Below are 21,501 nucleotides of genomic sequence, written 5' to 3' on the forward strand. Positions count from 1 at the left end.
TTTATTTTGCACTTTGTTTCTTTTTAAAATCTACTTTTAATGTGTTTTGATTTTGTTTTTATTCTATCTGTTCACTGCTCCATAATTTTGAATGAGGAGCGGTATATAAATATTGTAAATAAATAAATAAAACTGCAACCTCTATGAGGTTGTCTGAGGTGACCATGGAAAGCAGCTGATGCTGCCCTTTCCACAGCAGCTGTGTGGGAGGGGGCAAGGATATGATGTCATATTCCCCCTCTCTAGGTCTTAGAAGAGTGTCTATGGCTGTCATGTTTCTCAAAAACCTCCTGCCTTCTTGGGAGACATTAACAAGGTTTGCTAAGTAATCTACAAAGCTTTATTCAAGCAATAGACATTTCTTCCCACCCGGAGAAAGTCTAATCTGTAGGAACTTTCCCCTAGGCAAAACTATGCAAACTTTCAAGAAGAATGGAAAGCCCTTTCTTCAGACGTGTTAACTTCAGAGAGACTAGTTCTGAGGCAGCTTCTGACGGAATGTGAGCTGGGCTGACTTTCTCTCGCCATCATTTAGCGCCGCCCGTTTTAGTCTGCGGCGTACTCTACGATCGGCTAACCTCTCCATGCACTCCCCCTCAGAAGAATGTTGGCTTCCTACTGACTGTGTATTATTTGCCCTTGACGAGATAAGCTCTGGAGAGGGTTCACTCTTAGCTGGTGAAGAGCCCGTGAGAGCTTTCTCCCCCACTGGTACAGGCTGGCCTGTTCCTGGCGTCGACTCCTCTACTTCAGAGTCTGATTCTGATTGATCACCTGAAATTCCTTCTTCCAAACCAGGGGGAGCAGGGATAGACATGACAATGGCCTTGGGAGGGGAAATCAGAAACATCCTATGGTCCCTGGGACACTCTCCTAGGGACCATAGGATTGGTTGGTTAGTTGGCCTTCCTAATTTTTCTGCATGTGTCTTTAGTCTTAACACATGAGTGCACTCTTGCATGTCTTAGCAGCATTTCAAGGTGGATGCAGATGTAATGTTGACGAGGTAATGGACACACTTATTGACGGTTTTCAAAGCGTCACTTCTCAGGGAGCATTTTTGTGGAATACAAAACGAGTACATCAAATACAAAGAGTACACATACATTTCATAGCAATCTTCCTTTTTTTTGTGAAAGTGGGTTCACATGTTACGGTTTTGCTTTGTATAGTTCAGTAATTTGATAGCCTTTGGCTCCCTCTTCATTCCTTATAGCAGATCTGAACACTTCTAAACAAAGTGTGCACCTAAGACTGGTTGGTGGGTTTCAATCCAGGTTTAGTACTAACAGTAAATATAGTACAGGGAACTTTGTATCTATTTCTTTCTTTTATTGATACAAATATAAATTTTCAACTAAAATTTATTTATTTATTAAATTTATATACCATCCCATAGCTAAAGCTCTCTGGGCGGTTTACAAAAGTTAAATACAAGTAGTAAAGTATTCAAAAGCAATTAATGTAATATTTCTTAAGGATTTTTTTGCTGTTACAAAAGAGAGCATTGCTGAGAGCAATTTGCTTATTGAGACTTCTCTATAGAATTGTCTGGCGGTAACACAGGAATGGGCTTTGATATCAAAGAAGCTATCTTTTCCCCAAATCAGACCATATTTATACAGTTTCTAAATATTACCTCACTGCCAATATACCAATACTATTTTCTGTTTCATAAATCGAAGTTCACAGTTTGCCTTCTAAAGGAACCTTTCATGATCAAAACACACATACAAAAACTTAAAACATACACTTGTCAAGTCAGATACAATTAATTATGATATATGTCTTTGGCAAAGCTTTTTCTTACTCAGAGGTTTACTAATTAAATCGAAGTACATTAATTTTTCTAGACATCTCTATATAAGACTTAATGTTTATACCTTGCACAATATTTTTTTGCTCATTACATTCACTCTGTCTCTGAATAATATAGTTTGATGTCTCTCTTTTCATCTTTGGTGATGAGTTATAATTCAGTATTTTCTCTTTGGATATTATCCAAACTGCTTTGCCAATTACATTTTACTAACTTTTACCTAAAGTTCATAGTGAGTCCCCTTCATATCTTCCCTACTGGTATCACTTACATTTTTTTTTAATTCTCTAGATTCCCAGTTACCTTTTATGCAGCATGCTTAATTGCCTGGAACTTTCAGCTCTAAGACAAGACAAGACAAGACAGCTTTTACTTTTTGAAGGAGGTAGAAATAGTCACTTTCCGCAGTAATAATTTTGAGCACATTGAGGACTGTGCCACCAACCTTTTGTGGCAGATCCTGGACACATGTGCCTTTTTGACATCATTCAGTACCTAAGTGTTTTCAAATATCATTATTTGCATTCGATTACCAAATACCTTGAAGTGGCCTTTTATATTCTTTTTAAAATTATACTAATTGAGATTTAAGGGAGGCAAAATTAAATTGGTTGCAAATCTGCATTGTAATTGACTACAAACTGTCATGCCTCTCAGTGTGGGGCTGAATCACGTGTGTGTGTACTTAATTTAGTACTTTTTAGTAGATGAAACACAGCTGAATATGTAATGATCTCTTCCACACGTTCAAGTTATTGTTTGGTGTCATAGTTGTCAACATACATGTGAACATTAAACATATGTGTTTACTTGGTTTGAACATACATGTATGCTTGGTTTGGCCTAAAATTCTTTTGACGCAAGAGTGGCCTGAGTGAAGCTACGGGAACTATTGATAGCTTTTTGTCCATTTGTTACCCTTCTGCTTCCTATCAACACCTGGTTGGCCACTATAGGAAATGGTCCATGTAGTCCAAAATCTCTTGGGTCTGATCCAGCAGGGCTGCTCTTCCGTTCAAAGTGGCCCCTTTATTTGCATGCACAGCTGCTACACTTGACTTGCCACACTTGATGTCTTAATCAGTTTCTCCCACAACACTCACATGATTATTAACGTTCTTTCTCTCATCTTGCAAGTTCATACATAACTTGAAGCAGAATACGAATTAACTATGTAAGCTTCGCCTTTTTCCTCCTACTCCTTGGAACTTTGATGCATGCCTAAAAATAAGTCTTTAAATTCTCAATGGAATGTGTGGAAATGCTGACCCAAAACGCTAGATTGAAAGAAATAGCCTTCTTGTTAGTGTTTGTGGTTAATGTATATTTTAATACATTAGGCCAAATATTGCTTAAAAGGTATGATTCATAAGGGAGAGAGGCGTTGTAGGAGTTACAACACTTCTATAAACTGCATAGTGTTACATCTACTGAGAAAACAGTACTTCACAGCTTCATTTAAATGGAAGCTTCATACTTTTATGTAGAATCAGAGTTAAAATAGCATAGTTACCACACCATGCTAATCAAATACTAAAAGGATTTCTGTCTTTTCTATTTCTAGACTTTGGTGTTAGTGCATTTTTAGCCACAGGAGGTGATGTTACTCGTAACAAAGTAAGAAAGACGTTTGTTGGTACTCCGTGTTGGATGGCTCCTGAAGTCATGGAACAGGTACGTAAATTATGATTCTTGTGTGACAACTTCAGTTAAGAGTTTTAGTGCTATATTAACTTGTCTGTTTTATGTTTTCCTGCAATAGGTGAGGGGCTATGACTTCAAGGCTGATATCTGGAGCTTCGGAATAACAGCCATTGAATTAGCAACAGGAGCTGCACCTTACCACAAATATCCTCCAATGAAAGTAATCATATTTGGAAACTTAGCATAAAAAATAATGTTGCCAAAATAAAAAGTAATTTAGGTTTCTTATATTAGTTCTAGAACTATGCGAGTAGAACCTGCAACAACATGAATATCGTTACCTAGGAAAAACAGTGGTTCTGTTCAGGGTGTCAGCTAGCCATGCCCTCCTTTGTGATTCTGTAAGCTGTAAGAGACTGAAGCAGTGCAATTCATTATCTTTTTCCCTCACTAGTCCCCCCACTAACACTCAGCATATTTTGCAGCTTCTGGAGACCACCAAGTATGGTCAGTCCTCACTGGGCAGGATTTTTGGGGTGCTGCTGCTGTCTCCTTTTGGGATTAAACAAAAATGTTTTGAACTTCTGCATGTCCCTATCATTCACCTGAGCCTGCTGATACTTTCCTGTTTCTCTGTGGCCCTGTTTTTGGCTCCAGTCCAGCCAGCACTTAACCACCTGAGTACATTATTAGAAAGAATTGATGGATATTTTAAAAATGTTCAAATTTAGGCAAGGTGTCTGGGCCAATGCTTGCTGGTTATTTACGTATGAACAAGTAAAACATGATCCTCAGAATTCTGTCATCTAGTTATATCAATTTTGAATAAGACTCCTGCTGACACCAGAGTGAAAATCAGCATCAGATTGGCATATCATTATGTCGGCAATGCTGTACAATTTAGAAATGCAAACCTCAACCTTCACATTCTCGATTTATTCACGGAAAATGAGCTTTTACTTATGGGGAACAAGCTAGTGTTTTGGTTTACACTGCCTGATTGCTCCCATTCGGCTCCTCCTGCCAGCAATAGTGGCTAAACAAACTATGGATTGAGAGTCCAAATTGGGATCCCAAAGGCAAACTCTGCCTTATGATTCTTCAAATACCTAGGATCCAGCACCACCTATTTAAGAACTAGGGATGAATATAGCATTTTATATTCCTAAGCGACAGCCTTAAACCTATGGGTGCCTGAACAGTCAGATACTTTGAATATTTTCAGCCCTACTCCCATATCATACTACATTTTTCAAAAGCATGTCTTATGTTTCTCCTTTCCCCCCTCCCCACATTCGAAAGTAAAATTGCAGAATAACGGATTGACGAATAAGTCGCTATAGCAGTATGCCTGATTTCTGTGAAATGGTATGCCTGTTTGGTTAATTATACTTCACTAAAGCGTGGAGATTTTGAGCCTGGACTACTGCAGACATAACTAAGAGAACCATAGGGTCCCATGTCACTTCCCTTCCCTCTCCAGCATGAATTTCCTCTGCTGGCTAGGGATGTATGAAAAAAAATGTTTCAGTTAATTTTTGATCAGGATTGACCCAGTTCTCAGCTTCCAGACTGAATGTGGGCTCGGACTGAACACAGACTCAAATGTAAACTGCAATCAAAGTCTGTACATTTTTGAGCTTGCAGTGTGATTTGCAGACTCCCCCCCCACACACACTAATGTGTTTGACAGCATGCGTGCATTTGAAAAAATTGTTTTAAAAATGTGTATAAACACACCTTAACCAATGGAGAAGAAGAATGCATACATTTCAAAGAGGCACACAATTGAAAAACACACACACAAATATCCATGAAATTTCCTGCCAAAAGACTAAAACCAAGATTGCAGTCTGATGCAGAAATAGGATGGAATGACCTTTGAGGTGGAATTTGGAAAATTTAAAGTTTGCGTTTTGCTTGTACTCCTTGTTAGAGCTTATTTTAAAAGCTTGCTAGTTTTCAAAACTCTAGTTAACAAACTTTAGTTACTGTTAATCATAGTTAACTATGGTTAAGTCCTGTGCTATTCTGCAGTCCATTCTTTTGAGAGCATGGTGGTCAACACTCCCCCCCCCCCCCCGCCAACCACTTAGACTCATTTTGGATCTTTGAATTTATCATTCCCGGTCAAGAAGCTATCCCCCTTTAATATCTGACTTCAAAAGTCCTAGTATATGTTCTATAAAGGTGTGTGGCTATTCAGAGTCAAGAACCTTATATTCTGTTCTGGGGGGGCCTCCTGTATCGGGTGACCATATGAAAAGGAGGACAGGGCTCCTGTATCTTTAACAGTTGCATCGAAAAGGGAATTTCAGCAGGTGTCATTTTTATGCATGCAGCAACTGGTGAAATTCCCTCTTCATCACCACAGTTAAAGCTGCAGGTGCCCTGCCCTCTTTTAAATCTGGTCACTGCTCCTGCAGCTTTAACTGTGGTGATGAAGAGGGAATTTTACCAGGTTCTCCAGATATACAAATGACACCTGCTGAAATTCCGTTTTCTATGCAACTGTTAAAGATGCAGGAGCCCTGTCCTCCTTTTCATATGGTCACCCTACTCCTGTATGTTTCTAAATTACAGATTGGTATTTATGACATAGACCTTGTAAATGAATATGAGTTAAAAGCAGTTGTTGAACTTATTTGGTTGGCTGAGACCATTTTTTCTTCTCGCTTTTGGTTTTAAAATAGGTGTTAATGCTGACATTGCAAAACGACCCTCCAATATTGGAAACGGGTGTGGAAGATAAGGAAATGACAAAGAAGTATGGAAAGTCCTTTAGAAAACTAATTTCACTGTGTCTTCAGAAAGATCCTTCTAAAAGGTATGTTTCTTTAAAAGAAAAAAATGAGTGAAAATGGTAGGTTGGCCTTTTTCTAGAGATGGGTAATCTAGCTTTGTTTAACTCAGAAGTTCTCTGATTTCTTCTGTATTATTTATTTATTTATTTTATTGCATTTTTATACAGCCCAATAGCCAAAGCTCTCTGGGCGGTTCGCAAAAATTAAAATCATTCAAAGTATAAAACAACAGTATAAAAACATGATATAAAATAAAATATAAAAGCACAACCAGCATAAAATCAGCAGCAGTGCAGAAATACACAATTTAAAATAGAAATTTAAAACAGCAAAGCTAAAATTAATTTATAGACTGTTAAAATACTGAGAGAATAAAAAGGTCTTCACCTGGCATCTGAAAGAATATAGTGTAGGTGCCCGGCGAACCTCCTTAGGGAGCTCATTCCACAGCCGAGGTGCCACAGCAGAGAAGGCCCTCCTCCTGGTAGCCACCTGCCTCACTTCCTTTGGCAGGGGCTGTAAATAAATAAACAAACAAATAAATAAATAAAGGGGAGAGCTCTCAGATATTCTTTCTGAGCCAATCATAGGGATCGGGGAAAATTAACTATCTGTTTCTGCCAGCCCTTCATATCCAAAGCCATCACCTACAGCTCTCATGTTCAAAATACACTCAACCTCCTCTTTTCATACCTTTTTAAGGGCTGATGGCAGGAGCAACAGTGTAGGTGTGTAGTGAGATATGTGAGCAATTCTCCCCCCGCCCTTCCCTCCTTCTTTCTCCATTGCCCTGACATGCCAAATACCAGCACCCAGCTCTAGGTCCTGATTGGGGGAGCGCATGACATGTAGTTCTCCCAAAAGTTACTGTAGTTGTTTTGGAGCATGGAGGGTGATGGAGACTGGCAGGTGAACGAAACTGGGAATTATTCTCTGAAAATCTGAGTTACTAGAGAAGAATTTGGGGAGGTTTAAATTTTTTGCCTTTTATTGAGTTGGGATGTCATGAGGTGCTAAAGTTTTTTTCTGAGCCTGGCTTTCGAGAACTTCACCAGCATCTCTAGTTTTTAATTTAGTATAGTGTATCTACAATGAAGGGATGGGCCACCTCTGGGGGTCCAGGGGCCAATTCCCCCACAGAACGCACTGGGAGCTGCTCTGCCGAATCTGCTGCCAACTCTTTGATGTTGCTGTAAAACTAAACACTGGGGAGTGCGTGCCATGTTTTACAACTCAACTCCATGTTTTTTTTGGCCACTGCTTCCACAGCAAATTCAGTGGGGATGGGAGGATGGCCGGGTGGGGGGGCATATGCGGCCTGTGTGTTGCTCAACCTGCTAAAATTTGAATAAGCTTTTCTCAAGATAAAGTATGTTCCATTGGTTCGCTACTGTGATCTTATTTGAATGAATTGAAATAAGCCATGTATCTTTTTATTTATTTGTTTTTAACCAGCACAAATAGAGCAGTTGTGATCACAACTGAGAAGTGGGGTGGGGGTGGGGTGGGGTTCTTGTGCTTAAAATGAATAGATGAGGGGTGAGTGTGCACAAGCTAACCTTGTACATTGCCAGGAGTCTCTGGTTTTCTTCTCTTCTACTCTGGGGACTATTTGCATATGGTCTCTGATTCCTTGGCCTTTTACTTTCTCTGTACTCATCTACACCAAGCAGAATATAGCACTATATAGCACTATGAAAGTGGTATATAAAAGGCAGGAGCCACACCAAGCAGGATATAGTGGTATGAAAGCAGTATATGGTATGTGTTAATGGGCCTCAACAGTTGTCAGTGCACTTCAATACCACTATAAAGCAGTAGTGTGGCTTCTGCCTTTTATATACTGCTTTCATACCACTTTCATAGTGGAATATCCTGCTTGTCGTAAATGAGGCCTCTGATTCAGTCTAAATCCCCAGTGCACATGCTTAAGAGCCAACATAAGTATACAGAACAGGGCAGGTAGTATTTATTTTAAAGTATCTATTGTTTCTTGCCTAAAATAGTAAATAGGGTAAAAAAAATATTAAGGCAATATTTTGGTCCCTCTCTAAGGAGTAATTCTGCACTTTTCAATGAACAGTTGGTACAGATTGACAATGCATTTACATCAAGCTGTTTAAAGCAGCTTTTTTGATCAGGAGGGTAAATTAGAAAGCACACGTTTCTAGATTGTAAGGTGTTTTACCTTTCTGGATACCATTCTGGATACCTATCACCAAAACAAAAATAGGTTTAGTTATCGGAAGTCTTATGTTCAGAAAGTTCTAACATCATCTAGCAATGCTACTTACGTTAACATTAGCGAAGAACAAGGTCCAGGATTGTCTGTATTGAAAGACATCTTTCTGTGCCTGCTCTGTTCTAACCTTTTAATCTATCTTTCAGGCCTACAGCAGCTGAACTTTTAAAATGCAAATTCTTCCAAAAAGCGAAGGTAAAATACGTAATCCTACATATAAATCTGCTTTGTCTTAATAACATTGTGAATTTGGGTCTGGCCTTAATTGTAACATTGTTGTCTTTTCCAGACTAGAGAATACTTGATTGAGAAACTGCTTACAAAGACACCTGACATAGGACAAAGAGCAAAAAAGGTAAGGTTCCTTATATATTAATTCCTTAGACAGTGGAAGCCCTAGTGAGCCTCTCTGCAAAAGAGTGTTGCTCTAGCCAAAGGAGAGTTCAGGAGCAAGCCATACTGATGGTTGGCTTTCAGAGCACATTCAGATTCGAAGTAAATACTTTTTAGAATTCGACATCCTAAACATGAAATACATGGCAGATATTGCCTACAGTGCTGATAATTTGGGTGAGGTGAGTGGTTAGAGCGATTCGGACACAGTTTAGCCATGCTGAACGGACCAGTGTGGCCCCTAAGAGCAGTGCTGTTAATCTGTTGCATGGCAGCTGGATCCTGTCCTGACAAACTTTCTTCAGCCCAAAGAACAGCACTAGGACAGATGCTGGTATTGGCCCAGCTTTGTGCTAGGCAGGGAGGGATTGGATATCCTAGGACTGACCTGGGTTAGTAGCATTTTACTCCCTGGGCTGGTAGCCAAGTCATCTGTTGCAAGAACAGACAACGTGTGTGTGTGTGTGTGTGTGTGTGTGCGTGCGCGTGCGTGCATGTGTGTGTGTATGTGGATAAAGCAGCAAAGTGGTAATCCTAGAAACATGTAACATCTATTAGATCCATTCCTGAAATAATTGAATGGAATCTGGGACTTCCCCTCTGGCAATTTTGGATTTTTCCCCCCACTGAGCTGCTGCAATATTTGGGAAAAAGAAAAAGCTCTCTCAAAATCTGACTGAGAGAAAGGAAAAATAATAATTGTGGGCCTACTTGCAGGTCTAGGGCCAAAATATACATTACCTGAAACCACCACCAGTCCACATCTCTTCTCCCTGTTCTCCCAGTAATGTTTAGTTCAGCCTTCCCCAACCTAGGTCCCTCCAGATGTTGTGAACTACAACTCCTATCATCCCCAGTGGTCAAGGCTTATGGAGGTAGTAGTCTAAACATCTGAAGGAACAAAAGTGGGTGAAGACTAATTTACTTTAAGTTGCTATACTACCTTTTAGTGGACGAATGCCAACAGTGCTTATTGGTGATAATTAGTTCTAAATGTGAAAGCTGAGGCACTGCAATGTTTTTCTTCTCCACCTAGAGTAAAGGTGACAGGCTTATTATATTCACAACTGTAAATGATATAATGTGCAGAGCTGTTGTCTTAAACATTTTCAAAATGCTGCTTTTAATTTGGTGACTGAAGAGTGAACTCTTAAATGGAATTTCCCACCAGTAAAGATAAAACAAGTTTTTAATGTCTAGAAATTACCGCCAGCATTTCCTTGCTCCCTGCTCCACAATGTGGTCATCTGTATAGCTGGGTGTGTGTGTGTGAGAGAGAATGCTGAAAATGATGACGTCGTGTTACATATCTGCTTGGACTAGACATTACTGAGGCAGCAGATGGATGAGATCCACACCTTTTGGGTAATGTCTAATTTAGGCCATTGTGTGTCATTGGGAAAAGAGAAACAAAAGAAATTCAAACCAGTCCGTGTTCAAAACGTTTTTGAACCTGGTGAATTGTGACAGAATAACACTTACCGCACAACAAAGCCATTGTCTCTTTACTATTTCAGGCACTTAAAGATTTTAATTTAAAAATGGTATAAATGTTCTTATGGTTGTATTTTTGGCGAAGGCCATAAAAACCTTTTTTATTTTTAAGCTTCATATCACTTCCTTTCTTCAGCCTATAATGCTTGGTATATATCCCCTTAAACCCTTTCTAACTTCATGGCCACCTTCTTCTCCAAATATATGTCACTTTTGTGATGGGCCCTAATAGAGGCATAGCAGAACTGTTTTCATTACTTTTCCACACATTGATTCCAGTATGGAGGAAACTATTTCTAGCAGTTGTATTACGGACAGATAAGGTGTGTGTTCAGAGATGGCCACTAGATGGAGTTAATGGATTGTCCATTATCTTTTCCAGCTTGCTTGTAGATGCATTCACATTAAATAACTCCTGATTATGGTAGCATTTCCTTGCCAAATGATTTTTGGATCTTAGCACACAGTTGACCTGTTACCTTTTAGTGGATGAATAGCAACGCTGCTTATTGGTGATAATTACTCCTAAATTTGAAAGTCAAAAATCTCAATAGTTTTCTTCCCTGCCTGAAATAAAGATAGTAGGCTTATTTTCAGAGTTGTAAGCAGGGCTGTTGCAAATGCTGCTTTTAATTTGAGGAGAGGGAGTGAGAATTCTTCAGTGGAGTTTCCCACCTTTAAAGATAAATCATTTTTTAAAAGCCTAGCAATTATTTAAGATGTGTTCTTTTTCCTTTTCTTTAAAATAAACAGCTAAGTATACATCTAAAAATAGAGCAACACTATTTTTTTGCTTTCTGTTAGCAGGAAAGGTTTCACAGGCAAGTAAATGGCAGTATTACCTGTTGGAGATAATTTTTCTCTCATTACATATTTTTGAAGGTGTCTGCTATTCTCTTGAATAATTAAAATAAACAGAGGTTGTGGTCTAGCCAATATTAAGCATTGGCAAGTCTAAAATTGCAATGTGAGACATTTAAACATGGCCATAATTCTCCCATCGAATTAATAAGACTTGAAAGTGCAAAGTCTGGACTGCAACTCCTATCAGTCATAACTAGTATAGCCAATGTTGATGGATGATGGGAGTTGTAGTCCAACAATATCTGGAAGGCCACAGGTTCCCCATCCCTGTCCTAGGCAGAGAAGCCATAGTTAAATGGAACGACTCTGCCTAGTAAGCACTGTTTGAGCTCCAGATGGTGGATTAATTATAATTCTTCTTTGTGGTCTCTGTGCATCACACATATGGGCCTCTGCACCTGTGCAGAGCATCGTTTGGGAAACATTCCATAGCTGAGGAGAACAGTTTTGGCAGAAACCCCTCCCCTGCATGTCCCACCTGTTCCCTCAGTTGTTCTTCCTTAAATCTCCGTAAGGTTTTAGACAGTGATACCGGAAGGCCTGCATCCTCCCATATGAGCTGGTCTACATATTAAGGCCTCAGTGTCTGTCACAAATTTATGTTTGGTTGGAACAAGGCTGTGCCTGGGCTCTAGAACCTCCTGCCCAGAAAGGTCTGCCTTGCCCCTTCCTTAATGGCCAATTGATGCATTGTAACAACAACAACAACAACAACCCTTCTCTTTAGGAAGCCTTTGGGGGCTTTAGAAGCCTCGGTGTTACAATTGTGAACCGCCCAGAGAGCTCTGGCTATTGGGCGGTATAGAAATGCAATAAATAAATAAATAAATAAAATAAATTTGACTTTCCAGGAAAGGTGGTTTTTTTTTTAATATAATTTAAATAGTTCCTACCAGAACTAATATAGTTTCCCAGGCAGTGTAAATTGCTTGCATGAGTCTCCTTGATTTTTTTTTTTATCATTATAGCTGCTGCTTTTAATGGTTTTTTATCAGCTTTTATCTCCTACTCTTTTATTTTTATTGTATTAATGTTATTTGCTTCAAGCTTCCCACCCCCGCCCCTTTTAAAAGAATGGCAGGCTATAAATACTTTGAATAAATACCTTTCTAACATAAACTGCAGTTGGTACAGGTTGCAAGAACCTTGAATGGCTGTTTTAGTTAAAAATGTATGTATTACAGATGTTCTTCGTCTCTGGTGCCTTGCGCTTTACATAATTTTGAATCCTTCTAAATTAACATTGTTTTTTAGAGACTCTTTCAGGTGATTCTAATAAATTGGCTTACCCCACATTTTGCTTCCCATGCTTGCTTTAATGCAGGGGAGGGCAGCTTCTCCCAGGTCCCTGCTGTGGACCATAGTATGCAGGATGCCATGAAGTTCATGGGGTGCCGTCCAAAAGAGCCAAAAATGCTCATTTGCCATTGAAATTCAGCCGTAAACTGCTCTGTAGCGCTGCAGAGTACAACAGTGTTGTTTCCAAACTAACTGTAACCCTTTTGGTGCTCTGTAGCAGCTGCATAAACTAGCCAAATTAAGCTACAGTTGGCACTTTGGGCACTCCATTGCTGCTACAGATGCCAGCCTTTTAAAAAGAAAAAATGAAATATTTGGGAGTGGTGGGTGGCGGGGAGAAACAATGGGCCCTGTTTTAATGTGAGAGGTGGGCTGGTAGGATGTGGAATGCCCAGGGTTGAGCCTAGAGGCAAGGCCTAGATTCCTTCCAGAGTCTGTTCTTGTTAGGTATCTCTGGGCATGTCTACACCAGCCCTATATCCTGGGATTGTCCCGGGATTGTTCCTGTGCATCCAAATGCCAAGTGCAAAAGCAAGGAAAACCCCGTGGGGAGTAAAAAATAGCCAAAGGCTATTGAACCAAGTAATCTTCAAACATAAATATTAGCAAAAGTTTTATTAAAGTGCCAAGGTGCCTACGCATTTCGAACACAGTTGCGTTCTTCCTCAGGGCTTTATCTAAAAAACAAAGAAATCCTTTGTATCATAATATTTACAATTAGAGGCATTTTACAAGTATCTGTGCCTTAAAAAATTATAATATCTAATTAGAAAAACTTTAAAACCATATGTATAACCAGACATACAAATTGCAATCAAAAAGGTGTAATACATCATCATTCAGCTAATTAGAGTATATATGCAAATCACATCAATTAAAATCACATCAATTAAAAGATTTATCATTCTGGGTTATAGAAATAATCAAGAATAAATCTGATAGGATCCTTTTAGAGAGAGAGTCCAGATGGATCATCAGGCTTAATACAATCAACCCCTCTGCCCTCAATGAGTCTTTGGAACTATCGGCATTGTTATAAGAAACATCTGTTTCCAACTAGTTGTCAAGGTCTCTTTTCCCTCTAGATATATCTCACTTCTTCCTGTATCATGCTAGTCTAGCAGCTTTCTGTAGACAACTTCACGAATGCTGTAAGTAAATACTGTTGTTTGTTATTGTAACATAAGATGATTTGTTCCTAGTTGGTATAAAGTTTGCATATATACGCTAATTAGCTGAATGATGATGTATTACACCTTTTTGATTGCAATTTGTATGTCTGGTTATACATATGGTTTTAAAGTTTTTCTAATTAGATATTATAAATTTTTAAGTTACAGATACTTGTAAAATGCCTCTAATTGTAAATATTATGATACAAAGGACTTCTTTGTTTTTTAGATAAAGCCCTGAGGAAGAACGCAACTGCGTTCGAAATGCATAGGCACCTTGGCACTTTAATAAAACTTTTGCTAATATTTATGTTTGAAGATTACTTGGTTCCACCCTTGCCTTTGGCTATTTTTTACTCATCCAAATGCCACACAGGGTTTCTAGGGAGCAGGCAGGGATGATCCTTCCATTTCCCTGGGATAACCCTTAGGTGTAGAAAGGGCCTTTGTCTGCCTCGGTTGAAATACCTGACCATATTGTGGGTTAAACTGATTTTAGATTAGGCTGAACAGCAAATTCTCTTTTCTAATCCAATCGAACAGTCATGCTTAGTAGGTAGAAAGTAGAGGAGGGATTTTGTTTCCCACTTAGATACCTGGCTTTTTGGTCTCAGGTTTAAAAAATCAATTTTGGTTTAAGACAGCTGGTATATTTTCACTTATCTTGTATCAGCCTTTCCCAGCATGGTGTCCAAGATGTTTTGGACAGCATCTCCCCTGAGTCCCAGCCAGCTGGGCCTGTGGTTGCATATGATAAAAGTTGTTGTCCTCAATATTTGGAGGCATCAAGTTTGGGGACACTTGTCCGATGTCAGGGCTGGAGAATGTTGGTCACTCCAGATGTTATTATTATTATTATTATTATTTATTTATTTATATAGCACCATCAATGTACATGGTGCTGTACAGATAACACAGTAAATGTTGTTGGACTGCAACTCCCATCAGTCATAACTAGTATAGCCAATGTTGATGGATGATGGGAGTTGTAGTCCAACAATATCTGGAAGGCCACAGGTTCTCCATCCCTGTCCTAGGCAATAGTTGACCATTGTAAGTAATTCTGAACTCCTGAATGCTAGCTGTGTAGCTTTTTGCATGAGCTCTTGATCTGCTCTGCTTCAAGAGTGTTGCTTAACTTGACCTAATATGTTATTCTTAGATCACAAAAGCTATTTTTCACTTAACGAGAATGATGTAGTTTTTATTTACAACTGCCCATTATTTAACTATGATTATACAGAGAAGCAATAGTTAAGGATAATTATTTCTTCTGTAGTTTAGTACTAAAACATACAGCAGAGGGCAGCAGTGCACTTAATATTGGTTGAAAAGAAAAGTACAGATAAAGGATTGGATCTTCCATGTTAAAAGAGTTACTTTATGATTTAAATGAAATTATAGTGGTGCTAAAATTGCTAACTTAGGGCGCAATTCTGTGCATGTTTAGATGGAAAAGCATGGCTGGCTGAGGAAGGCTGGGAGTTGTAGGACGCTTTTCTGTCCATTCATGCAAAGGATTGGGCCCTTGAAAGATTTATCCCCTTTCAATTCTTGTCTATTGCATGCTATTGCAGAAGCAACTATATAAGTAATGTGGAACACACTGGATTGGAACCAAAGTTATGGTAGTGAAAAAAGTACAACAGATAGTGGCATTTATTTATGTTATTTACAAGATTCATATGCTGCTTCATATCTAACAGGATTCCTGAGTAGTTAACAATAAAAGAAAAAACCAATATCTATAAAGCTGAAAATATGTGTGTTGGATGTATGTCCAGAAATGTTTACCTACTTCCAGATGAGTTAGAAACTTGAAATTTGGCACACCGATATGTCTATACAGTGTACCAGAAAAACCTAAAAACATGAAATTTTGGGTTTTAAGTATTTTTAAGAATTTAATAAAAAAACCTAGGCTTACACCTACAACTCCCAGCATGCCTTGTCAGAACACCCAGTATGCCTTGGGTGGGAGGCCAGACTTACCAGCCTTTGACAGCCATTGTGAGTGTATTGGCAGTCACTGTGTGCCTTTCACAACCCAGACTCCCAAGGTCGGTCTCGAGCAGTCAACCCAATTCTACATAAAAGGAAACAACCCTTCCACCCACCATACGTGGTTTTAAAATCATAACTAGATAAAACAGCATGACTTTGAGATTCTGAACGTGCTCAAAGGCACCCTGTCTTGATATCGCTGTTTTCTCAGAATCTGGGGGAGGCACTCTGCAAATGCCCAGAAACAGGTCCGATGAAGAGGGGCAAGTGCCCAGCCCTTCAGCACGAGCTCCTGATGGAGCACTTGGTGAGTGAGAAGCGCAGTCCAAGCAGGACTTGGCTGGATCTGGCCACGGCCACTGACAGCTGCTTACCTTCCCTCCTCGGTGATAGTACTCTTTGACGATCTATTGAGGAGCAGCATTGGCAATGAGAGGAGGGAAGCGCCTCTAAGAGAATGCGGGCACCTGCAGGCTACCAAAGGCATGCTGGGAGGTGTAGTACTGGCACGTAGAGTGGCTGATTTTAAATAAAGCATGGGTTAGCAAACCAGATCACTATCTCTCAATCTTAAGTCCACTCCCACTTTCCTGACCTCTCAGTAACTGTCTTTATTCTCCTTTCCTCAACTGCATTTCTCCACTGCCACTCACCCTGACCACCATTCCATTTTAGCCTCAGCTGTCAGTCATTCCTCCATTCACTCTTCTGTTTTAATGGTATAGTCAGGCTTTCATGTAAAAATCATAAAATGTATTCAATAATTCATGCATCTGTCTTGGAATGTTATGGTTTACTTATAACAGGAAAAACAAACAAACAACCGCAGCATTAAAAAAATCATCAAGTTAAAAGGCCTTATGGGGGAAAAGAAATTCACTTGGCACTGGAACGCCATTAATGCAGTCACTAGGCCGGCTGGCCTGGGAAAAAGAAATTCATAAGCAGGTTGCCACAACTAGGAAGGCCCGCTCTCCAGTTGTCTCCCACCACTCCTCAGATGGTGTTCAAAGATTAACATGTTATTCAGGGACCTAGGCTAATGCCTACAACTCCCAGTATGCCTCAGGCAGGAGGGAAGACTTATTGGGGTTTGGCGCCCATCATCTGGAAGTGGCTTGCCATTCTGGGCCTGAAGGGAGAGCGCTAGGAGCCGGCTGCCTCAGTTGCTAGGCACAATTGGGAGCGGGAGAGAAGGAAGGCACAGCTCCGAGCCCGTCACTGATGTCAATGACCAAGCTAACCTTCAGTCAGTCAGCCGGCCTCCTTATGGCCTACTACGGGACCCAGCTATGCAGTGTAGCGTGGACCGGCTTAGCCAGACTTCACTTCCCGTGAGCCTCCTCAGCAGGACTCCCGTTGGGCAAGTCAACCACCATGGCAAAAGGCATGCCAGGAGTTGTCGTTTACAATTTGTGCGGAGACAGGGAAAATCTTGGCAGCTTCTTCTTCAGGCCCAAGTAGGCCCAACGAAAGAGGGCAAGTGCCTGGGTTGGCCCCAGTGCTTCAGTACAGCATCCTGCTGGAGCACTTGATGGGCTAGAAGCACTGGCCGAGGCAGGCATAGGCCTTTGACTGGCCATCCTTGGAGGCTTTCCAATGCCCACCAAGAGTCCCGAGCAGAAGATGGTTGAGCGGGCCATGAAGAGCTGTGGTTTCAAGGTGGCCCTGGCCTGCATCGGGGGTGAGAGAGAGAGAGAAAAGATAGAAACAAATTTAATTTGTTTTAAAGTTACCTCAAAGGCCAAGCACCAGCCTACTTTTCGGGATTGACATGAGGATGAGAGAGGAAAAAAGAAACAAATTTAATTCCTCACAGACTTATATTTTTGATGGCCCAAGCAATGCTGGGTATATCAACTAGACAAAATATAAAACTGAAGTATTTAAAATCAAATTATAGCAGTAAAACCATGGCGGTCAATCAGGGAAGGCTTGATTAAATAAAAAACGTCTTCAGCAGGCATCAAAAACAAAACAACATCAGCACGGCCTGATATCTACATGCATGGAGTTCCACAGAGAAGGAGCCACTACCCTGACACCAATTGGATACAACTCACTGAATGTGTTTAATGGGTGCTGTATAGTATTTCACAAATGCTTTCATTGTAGGTCTAAAAATAAAGGCTGAAGAGTCCCTATTATTATACAATGACCATGTTCAGATGACACACTAAGCCACAGTGGTTAAGCATTTTGAGCGAAACATTATGGCTTAGAGTGTGATGTGAACTATGACTTAGCATGTCGTGTGAATCATTCCCAAGTATGGTGGCTACATAATCATGATTTAAACATGCCCACTAACCATTTGCTGCAAAGGGGTTAGCAGCCTTTCAATGGCTTAGCGTGTTGTCTGAACAGACCCAGTATTATAAGGCATGTTGATAAACTATAGTCCTGTAGTTTTAAGAGAACAGCATCTCCATGTTAAGGTTGTTTTGTTGTTGTTCGGTTTTAGAGTAGCGGACGAGGGCTTCCAAGTATAATATGACAGTTGCCCAAGTCTTGAGCCATACATTAGATTGCGTGTCACTATTCTCTTTCTAGCATGTGCTTATGTATAGAGCTTGAGGCTAGAACAATGTACTGCTGCCCTGGAGTTGTTGAATAGTGTTTGAGTTGTGGAATAGTATTTGAGGATTAAATATTGGCATTGTTCAGCAGATCACTGGAAAGGTTCTGGGAAACAGGACTGCCTTCCCCTCCCATTTTAGCAGAGTGTGCTTCATTACACTCAGTCACTTGTTGAAATGTTATTCAGAGAGTAAACAGCTAGCTTGAGCTACCAACCTATATTAGGTGTACAGATTTTTAAAATGTAAAGTAATGATTTTCTTACTACTGGTTATATGAATGAAAACTAAATTTAGGAATTCTAGAGCATTTATATGACTTTCTTCCCCCTTCTCTTGTGCTCTTTGTAAACTGCCCAGAGAGCTTCGGCTATGGGGCGGTATATAAATGCATAAATAAATAAATAAATAAATGTGTGTGCATGTATTCCATTTTTGCTTTTGTGCTCTGCTTCAGCTGGAGAAAAGTCATTGGGACATAATTAAGTTCACCACTAGAGGGGGCAGTCAGAACAAATAATTTCGGAGCCTAGATTGAAATAGGGATGTACGAAAAGTTTGTTCCTGTTCGCAGATCGTGCGAACATGCCACATTCGCAACCCCAAACACAAATGTTAATAGGAGCACAATTCTTAGAAAATGTTTCCAATTTCCCGAACTTGTGTTTCCATTAAAAAGTTTGCACTTGCACAAATGCGGGCTTCCGAATACGTGTGAAGGCACACTTGCTTAAATCCTTCCATCCATATTTTCACACTTTTAGGTGAAAATGCGAGTTTTAAAAAAATGCGTACTTTTTTTTTATTTTCAAAAACGTGCATTTTTCCTGATTGGTGGTATGGGGGTTGGGGGAGGCGACGCTTGCGTTCAGGAACGCAAACAAGGTGAAGCAATCTTCGAGGAAGAATTCAGAGAACCTCAATGGATTCGAACATTCCATGTTTGGCCTTCCCTAGTTTAAATGAAATACACACCAGGTTGTCAGATTTTGGTTTAATGTAGAACAGAAAAACGAGGCAACTACTGATTGCCATTATTTTTAGATCCCTTACCTTTAATTGTTGTTTTTGTTTTTGCATGTTTTACCATTGCAAATTCTTGTAATTCAATATTTAATTGGAAAAGTAGAAGATGTCCTGGTAAGGTTTCTCAGGAAAACTTGTTAGAGGGATACAATTTCCATTCCCCCCTCCCAAGGTCGTCGGAGTGACTACAGCTTCAGGAGTGGGAAGCTACCATATCCTGTCATTCTCCCAAGAACCACAGGGTTGTTCCCTTTATATATTTGTCAGAGATAAAACATGCATCCCTTTAATTTCCTCATTTGCAAAGAGGAAACCAATCCAGTGTTTCAAAATCTCAAATTATTTTTGAAAATCATTATTGCCAAGCACAGTAAAAATGGCAATTTACATTTATTTCCCTTTTTAAAACGACATTCCCTCTCCCATAACTTTTTATGGTTAATAACAAGCAACAGTGTGACATCATCAGTAAAAAATAAAAATAAAAATGAAAGGACCACTGTTAAAAGCATTTTTACTCTTTCTCCATAAATTCTCCTAATTGCCTTAATTAAATGGGATGATATTCATTTTTTATAAACATCTTTTATGGTAATTTAAATGTATTTAATTACAACTGAACAAATGAATATTTGATGAGTTGCTTGTACTGCAACAATGGCTTCAATTTGTGTGTACTCTATATTGAATTGCAGTAGTTTATATCTGAATGAACCAAGTTTCATAATCCAAGACTGCTTTTAAATAATTGTGTTTTTCTAGTTTAAAAAAATAAAAAAGTAGTGGTGGTTCTGGAGCTGCTGCTTAAAACTGACAATTTACATTCTTCAATAGGGATTGAAAAATCAGTTATGTCTAATCGTACAGTGATCTGGGAATTTTTTGTTTGTTTGTTTAATACCTAAGTATTTTCAAGCTTTTCCATCCATGCCCTTGGGTTTCCACCTAATGGTAATGTTGGCTCCTATCAGTTTTCATTCTAATATAAAGATATTTAGAATAACTTTTTTCTATCCTTGCTTATGAAAGCAATGTGCGGAGCCCTTTTTACATCTATGCGGATTCTAAAAAAGCCCCACTTGCATACCAACTATGAGATTTCAGACCAGTCCAGTCTTTCTTGAGATCTGTTTGCCGCTCATTCCATTACAATTCAGCAACTGACGGCCACAAGCACAGTGAACCCCAAATTATAAATGTCTAAGTCACTCTGCTGTAAGTTTTCTTAACCTGGTGTGGCTTGTTCACCTGCCAAGTGGAGAGAGGAATTTCACACGTTGAGGGTGTCATATAACGCAAAGTAAAATGGCTGTCTGTGGGCTTGTGGTGCGGCTGGAACTAACATAGCTTTGCATCTCACCATCGATTTCAGTACTGAGGCAGCATAAGCTCCAATACTAAATTTTAAAGAGGTAAAGAGAATGATACTCCATCCTGCCATCACCACCTACCTGTGAGGCATGGAGTTAAAGGAAAGAGATGGTGTGTACAAGGTTCAGTACTATAATGTAGGTGAGGAAAGGCTTGTGGCAAACTTAATTCACAAGAAGGTTGGAGAATGAAGTGCATCCACAGATGAAAGCCTTAAGGTAAATGTGACGCTGAGTTGTCTATTGGCCTTCACTTCCTATAGCAGTAGGTTTTCTTGGCCAGGTAACTGGTTCTCTTTCTGAATGGCGCACCTGTTTTCTGACCCTTCAAACACGTAATATGGGAAGCCTTTACGTGTATTCAGTCTGTTAGAGCTGGTCGAGGCCGTTTCCCTTTAAGCAGCATTTCCCCAGCTTGATCTCTTTTTGCTTAAAGCTTGATCTCTTTTTGCCTGATGGGAGAATTAAGTGGGCAGGTGCTCCTACTCCTCCCTTGCTCAAGACGACTAAATGTGGGTTTTGTCCCGGCTCCTCGCAAGGAACCAGGACCCATCGGGGGTGGGTGGGTAAAAATTAATATTTTTTACAAAAATTCTTACTTTTTCGGTGGAGCGCTCCTGCGCTTTTTTCCGATTAAAAAAAAAAATCCAAAATGGCAGGCGTGACGTCCTCTTCCTCCTGGGATGTCGCGCACCGCATGTAGACGAGGGGGATGATCTTGCGATCATAAAATTGCGAGATCATCCCCCTTCACCCCCCTCGTCTAGCCATGCCCTAGGTCAGCAAGCTTT

The 21,501-nt window shown here is 39.9% G+C and overlaps 1 protein-coding gene across 3 annotated transcripts in view; it reads left to right on the forward strand.

The window, feature by feature from the left end:
• STK39 (serine/threonine kinase 39) overlaps nucleotides 1-21,501 on the forward strand; it is a 131,798-nt gene that overhangs the window by 57,836 nt on the left and 52,461 nt on the right. For all 3 annotated transcript variants that reach the window (XM_063116429.1, XM_063116430.1, XM_063116431.1), the window contains exons 6-10: nucleotides 3,384-3,493; nucleotides 3,582-3,683; nucleotides 6,157-6,290; nucleotides 8,656-8,704; nucleotides 8,799-8,864. In XM_063116429.1, the coding sequence (XP_062972499.1) occupies nucleotides 3,384-3,493; nucleotides 3,582-3,683; nucleotides 6,157-6,290; nucleotides 8,656-8,704; nucleotides 8,799-8,864 (461 nt within the window). The remainder of the gene's footprint in view (nucleotides 1-3,383; nucleotides 3,494-3,581; nucleotides 3,684-6,156; nucleotides 6,291-8,655; nucleotides 8,705-8,798; nucleotides 8,865-21,501) is intronic.

The sequence above is a fragment of the Elgaria multicarinata genome, chromosome 2, assembly GCF_023053635.1.
Source record: "Elgaria multicarinata webbii isolate HBS135686 ecotype San Diego chromosome 2, rElgMul1.1.pri, whole genome shotgun sequence".
NCBI classification, from domain to species: domain Eukaryota; kingdom Metazoa; phylum Chordata; class Lepidosauria; order Squamata; family Anguidae; genus Elgaria; species Elgaria multicarinata.